Source organism: Centroberyx gerrardi, chromosome 23 (genome assembly GCF_048128805.1).
Source record: "Centroberyx gerrardi isolate f3 chromosome 23, fCenGer3.hap1.cur.20231027, whole genome shotgun sequence".
Lineage (NCBI taxonomy): Eukaryota > Metazoa > Chordata > Actinopteri > Beryciformes > Berycidae > Centroberyx > Centroberyx gerrardi.
In genome coordinates, this window is record NC_136019.1 from 5,524,329 (window position 1) to 5,529,475 (window position 5,147).

A 5,147-nucleotide genomic window follows, 5' to 3' on the forward strand; every position below is an offset into this window, starting at 1 on the left:
AACGGTTTTTACGTTGAACACCTTGACCGGAAGTTCTAATTTGCATCCTAGCTAGCTTGACACTGGCTAAAACTTTCTGCCCTCCCCCTCTTTCAGTCACTCACACACTCACTCCTTCCTTCCACCCATCCATTCGTTGTTGTCGGAGTGGTGATGGAGAAGCGGAGGGACCGCAGCCGGCGCCGTTAGCGGTAGAGAGCTAGCTACGATTCAGCCCCGGTTAACCGAGAGGAGGAAAAAACGGATACACGGAGAGACGGAGAGAGAATGGAGACGGTTGAGCAGCTCGTCTCTTTCAACCACATTCAGGTCCAGTTGAGCGGGGGCGCGCCTTGGGGGTTCACGCTGAAAGGAGGGCTCGAGCACGGCGAGCCCCTCATCATCACTAAAGTGAGTTGACCAAAACAACAGCTTACTTATTGACATTGTAATGAATTAGAAATCACTGTAATATTCCTATAGGGACTTAAAGTGTGTCTGAGATGCTCTATGTTATATTTCCTATGGTTTTAATATATTTTTTCTATAGGAAATTGTGATATTTGTATAGTATCCTTCCAAAATGTATTACAGATAGGTATTATAGATATTTTCCTTAAGGTTGTGTTTGTATGGGAATTGTTTGCAACATTTCAACTCCACGAAAACAGCATTTGTGGTTAGTTTTACAGGCTTGTGTGACTGCCCTCTCATTCATGCATCATTTTCAGTCTGATTCAGGTTTCCTCTTGCTTAAAAAAGAGTCATGAAAACTTTCCAAACTGCTTTTCCTGACTTTTCCTGAGCTCCTCCTGTGTGTCCAGACTTCTGCACAGTCTGCACAGTCAGACTTGAAGCCACTGCTGCTGCTGTCCTCCTCCTCCTCCTCCTCCTCCTCCTCCTCCTCCTCCTCCTCCTCCTCTGCAGAAAGAGAAAAAAGTTATTGTCCAAAACTAAAGCAAATATCCGGGGGCTGGTTGATATTTGTCAGCTGTCACAGTCCATGAAAGCCTATAATCTAATTCAGGGGGTTCCCAAACTGGGGGTCAAGGGTCCTCCAGGGGTCCTAAAGGGAGTTCCAGGGGGGTTCCCCAGCAAAATGAGGATGAGTTTATCTTCCTGTTCATTCACTAGAAGTTAGAAATGTTTAAGTGTTGACAGACAACAAAAACTACCTCAAATGGCTCTTTTTGGGGCAACAACTCTGCGTATTGATGTGGGAATCCTTGAAGTGAAAAAAGTTTGGGAATCCCTGATTGATTCATGCAATTTGCAGACCAACTTGGCTTGTTTATCACATACAGGGTTCCTACACAGGTCTGGAAAAGAATTTGGTAATTTCCAGTTCTTGAAAAAGGGAAATTGCACAAAAAAGTTTGGAAAAGTACAGAAAAAATATTGTAGCGTCCCAATATACATACGGATACATTTTGTGGTTTTAGACCCCCTGTCATCTCACATGTTCTGATATTTGTTGCTGTGAAGAGTAAATCTTCATCAGTAGAGAGTGAGTCAAAATCTTAAATCAAGGTCTGGAAAGTGGAGTTTTGTAATTGAAACTGTGCATGAACCCTGCACATAGCTTATAGGTTATTTCCGATAGCTTTCCCAATCGCTGATACTGACAGCATCCTCTCATTGAATCAGCTTGTTTTGCAGACAAGAAAAAAAACCCCAGTCTGCATAGAAAAGAACAGGCATGTGAGCTGATCCTTCATTTCACACGCATATAAGTGGGTTATTGTTGTTTCTGCCGGGCTGCAGGAGAGGTTAGTTTCATATCTGTTTTTTTTTTTTTTTTGAGGAGGAGGAGGTGGGTGGGGGAGAAGAAATGTAGTGTGTGTTCAGGTTTGACATGAGGTTAACCTCGTCTGGATCCCGGCGATCAGCGATAAAGCAAAAGGAGCCGACGTTTCCTCCCGGCCTCTTCTCACGGTTTCACGCCGCGGGGGGCGTGCTGCTGGAAATAAGCAGGGTGTCTTTGAATTACTGCAAGTAATTATTGGTGTGTGTTTGGCTGGGGGTGGTCTCCCTGTGTGTGTGTGTGTGTGTTCAGTTCAGTGCATAAGTAGGCTGGCTGCCATGCAACTTCTGCTCTCTCTCTCTCTCTCTCTCTCTCTGTGTTTCTGTTTCTTTCTGTCTTTCTTTCTCTCTCTCTCGTCTCTCGCCCACTCTGTTGAAAAGTTGCAGCAGCGGTGGTGTAAATGTTGGCCGGTGACATCTATATTCGCCGCAGCGGGGAAATGGAAAAGCCTGGCTCAGTCATCTGGAAACACACACACACACACACACACACACACACACACACACTCACACACTCACACAGCCCCTGGGAAAATGTGACTGGGACTGCTAAAGGAGATAAAAATCAAACAGTGCTCTATGGCTGTTTTGTGTCCAGTGGCTAGTTAAAACACACACAGACACACACACCCACACACACACACAGACACATACACAAACACACACACACACACACTATAAAGTAGCCCCGGCGGTGACTGCTGGACAGGGAACTGTGCAGAAAAGTGTTTAATGATTAAGTGTTAAGTCCTCGAAGAAAAGAGAAGGAGAAAGACAGGGAGAGAGAGAGAGGTAGAGAGACAGAGAGAGACATTATGTACAGAAGGTAAAGGTGAGAGAAACGGCGAGAGAGAGGGAGGTATGAATGAAAGAGATGAGTGTATAATGTGTTTTAGTTTCCATCGGCCTTCACACAGTGGTTTACTGTGTCTGTACGGACCACAGTTGCATACAGTCATAATCCTCTCACTTCCCAGAGAGAGGGATGAGAAAGTGTGTGTTTCTGTGTGTGTGTGAGAGAGAGAGAGAATCAGAAAAAGAGACAAGAAACAGCATGTAAGAGAGACATAACGTGACAGACAAAGAGAAAGTATAACAGAGTTAGAGAAATCTGTTAAACTTTCTCCTCTGGTCAAGATACTTTCCTTTGTTAGCTAGCTAGCTAACCAGCAGGCTAATTTAGCAAAGCAACTAATGTTAATGTTAGCATACGACTACTAGCCACTGCTAACGCTAGCTTCAACTAGATACGTTAGCTAGTGTGCTAAAACATCTCGCCAAAAGGACTGCAGTTGAAAATTAGCCAGCTGGCTAACACTGGCACATTTACAGAAATGTTGATTAATGTGTGTTGTCCTTATAAATAAATAAACAAACAAACAAACAAATCAGATGTGTTTCCAACAAGACAGTGATGTTAGCTGACCAGATACTATGGTTAGCTAGCTAACAAGCTGACATTATCTAAACACTAAATCAATCAGATGGATCAGTGATTAAGAGATCAGTCAAAAACAACATAGAAATTTGAGACGATCAAGTTGTACGTTTAGAAACACAATCAGCTGTTCACGGTTATTGTTGCCTAAGAGCTAAGGTCTTCCAATATGGCCGCCAGAGGGTGTGTTACATCACCTGAAATCCCTCTAATTTCAAAAAAGTGTTAATTTCTGCTGTTTTCCCCTCCTAAAAGACCCTTTCTCCATGTAACTTGCATCAGTTTGATACTAGTTCCTATGATGTACTCTGTAAATTCACCTCATTAAGATTAATGTCAGGTTAAAAAGGTGTGTAAAGTGAATTTGGGGTGGTTTACGCTCCACTACATCCATGTAACTCATGTGAGAGGAGCAGAAACAGAGTCACACTATAAGCATCTAGCCGAAGTAACTCAATTACAGCTGTGGAAGTGTGACTTTGATTCATGGAAATGGGAATGTGTGTCCATTTCTAATTGCCTGTGTCTGTTCATATATCTGAGGAAAAACAAGTGTGTACTGTGCACACACACACACACACACACACACACACACACACACACAACATCGTCCACAACATCTTCGTTCTAGAAAATTAAATCAACAAGCTGAATGGACAGGAGAGCAGGAGGCGGGGCTAAAACTATTACTACTACTGCTACTACTACTTCTCTGTGTGTGTGTGTGTGTGTGTGTGTGTGTGTGTGTGTGCATGTACGTACCAGTTACTCTTTCAGTGTAAACCATTGAGTGTGTGTTTGTGTGTGTCTGTGGTCCTTTGAGAGAGTGTGTGCGCTGTTTTTGGGGGGAGTTGTGTGTGTGTGTGTGAGCGTGCATGTACCCGTTGCCCTTTCAGGATGTCCACCTTTTGGAATCAGTGTGTGTGTGTGTGTGTGTGTGTGTGTGTGTGTGTCGGTGGCCCTTTGAGTGTGTGTTGTTGGAGGGGGAAGGGTGCCTTGCAGAGTCTGAGACAGCAGAGGGATATAAGCCATTTGGTCAACATTCCACCAGGAGCATAACAAATTACTGCAGTGTGTATGTGTGTGTGTGTGTGTGTGTGTGTGTGTGTGTGCACGTGCATACATGTGTGCAGTGCTCATACACATGACTTTGTCTGTGTTTGGACACGGTTAGCGCTCATGGTTTTTTTTTTCCTGAGGATTCTTGTAGCCGTCAAACTCATGATCATTTGTATGATCACATGGTCAGTTTTACAGTTTTACAGAGAATCTGGTCAGTCAGTTAATCAGTCAGTCAGTTAATCAGTTAGTTAGTCAGTCAGTCAGTCAGTCAGTTAGCTAATCAGTTAGTTAGTCAGTCAGTCAGTCAGTCAGTTAGCTAATCAGTTAGTTAGTCAGTCAGTCAGTCAGTCAGTTAGCTAATCAGTCAGTTAGTCAGTCAGTCTGAGTCAGTTAGCCAGTTAGTCAGTTAGCTAATCAGTTGGTCAGTCAGTCAGTTAGCCAGTTAGCTAATCAGTCAGTCAGTCAGTCAGTCAGTCAGTCAGTCAGTTAGCTAATCAGTCGGTTAGTCAGTCAGTCAGTTAGCCAGTTAGCTAATCAGTCAGTCAGTCAGTCAGTCAGTCAGTTAGCCAGTTAGTCAGTTAGCTAATCAGTCAGTCAGTCAGTCAGTCAGTCAGTCAGTTAGCCAGTTAGCTAATCAGTCAGTCAGTCAGTCAGTCAGTCAGTCAGTTAGCCAGTTAGTCAGTTAGCTAATCAGTCAGTCAGTCAGTCAGTCAGTCAGTCAGTTAGCCAGTTAGTCAGTTAGCTAATCAGTCAGTCAGTCAGTCAGTCAGTTAGCCAGTTAGTCAGTTAGCTAATCAGTCAGTCAGTCAGTCAGTCAGTCAGTCAGTCAGTTAGTCAGTCAGTCTTTGAGTGATTTATCTAGTCA

The 5,147-nt window shown here is 43.7% G+C and overlaps 1 protein-coding gene across 1 annotated transcript in view; it reads left to right on the forward strand.

Annotated features, from left to right (window-relative positions):
* Nucleotides 1–267: 267 nt before the first annotated feature.
* shroom4 (shroom family member 4) overlaps nt 268–5,147 on the forward strand; it is a 74,193-nt gene continuing 69,313 nt past the window's right edge. The window contains exon 1 of the mRNA XM_071897775.2: nt 268–390. Coding sequence (XP_071753876.2) covers nt 268–390 — 123 coding nt within the window. The remainder of the gene's footprint in view (nt 391–5,147) is intronic.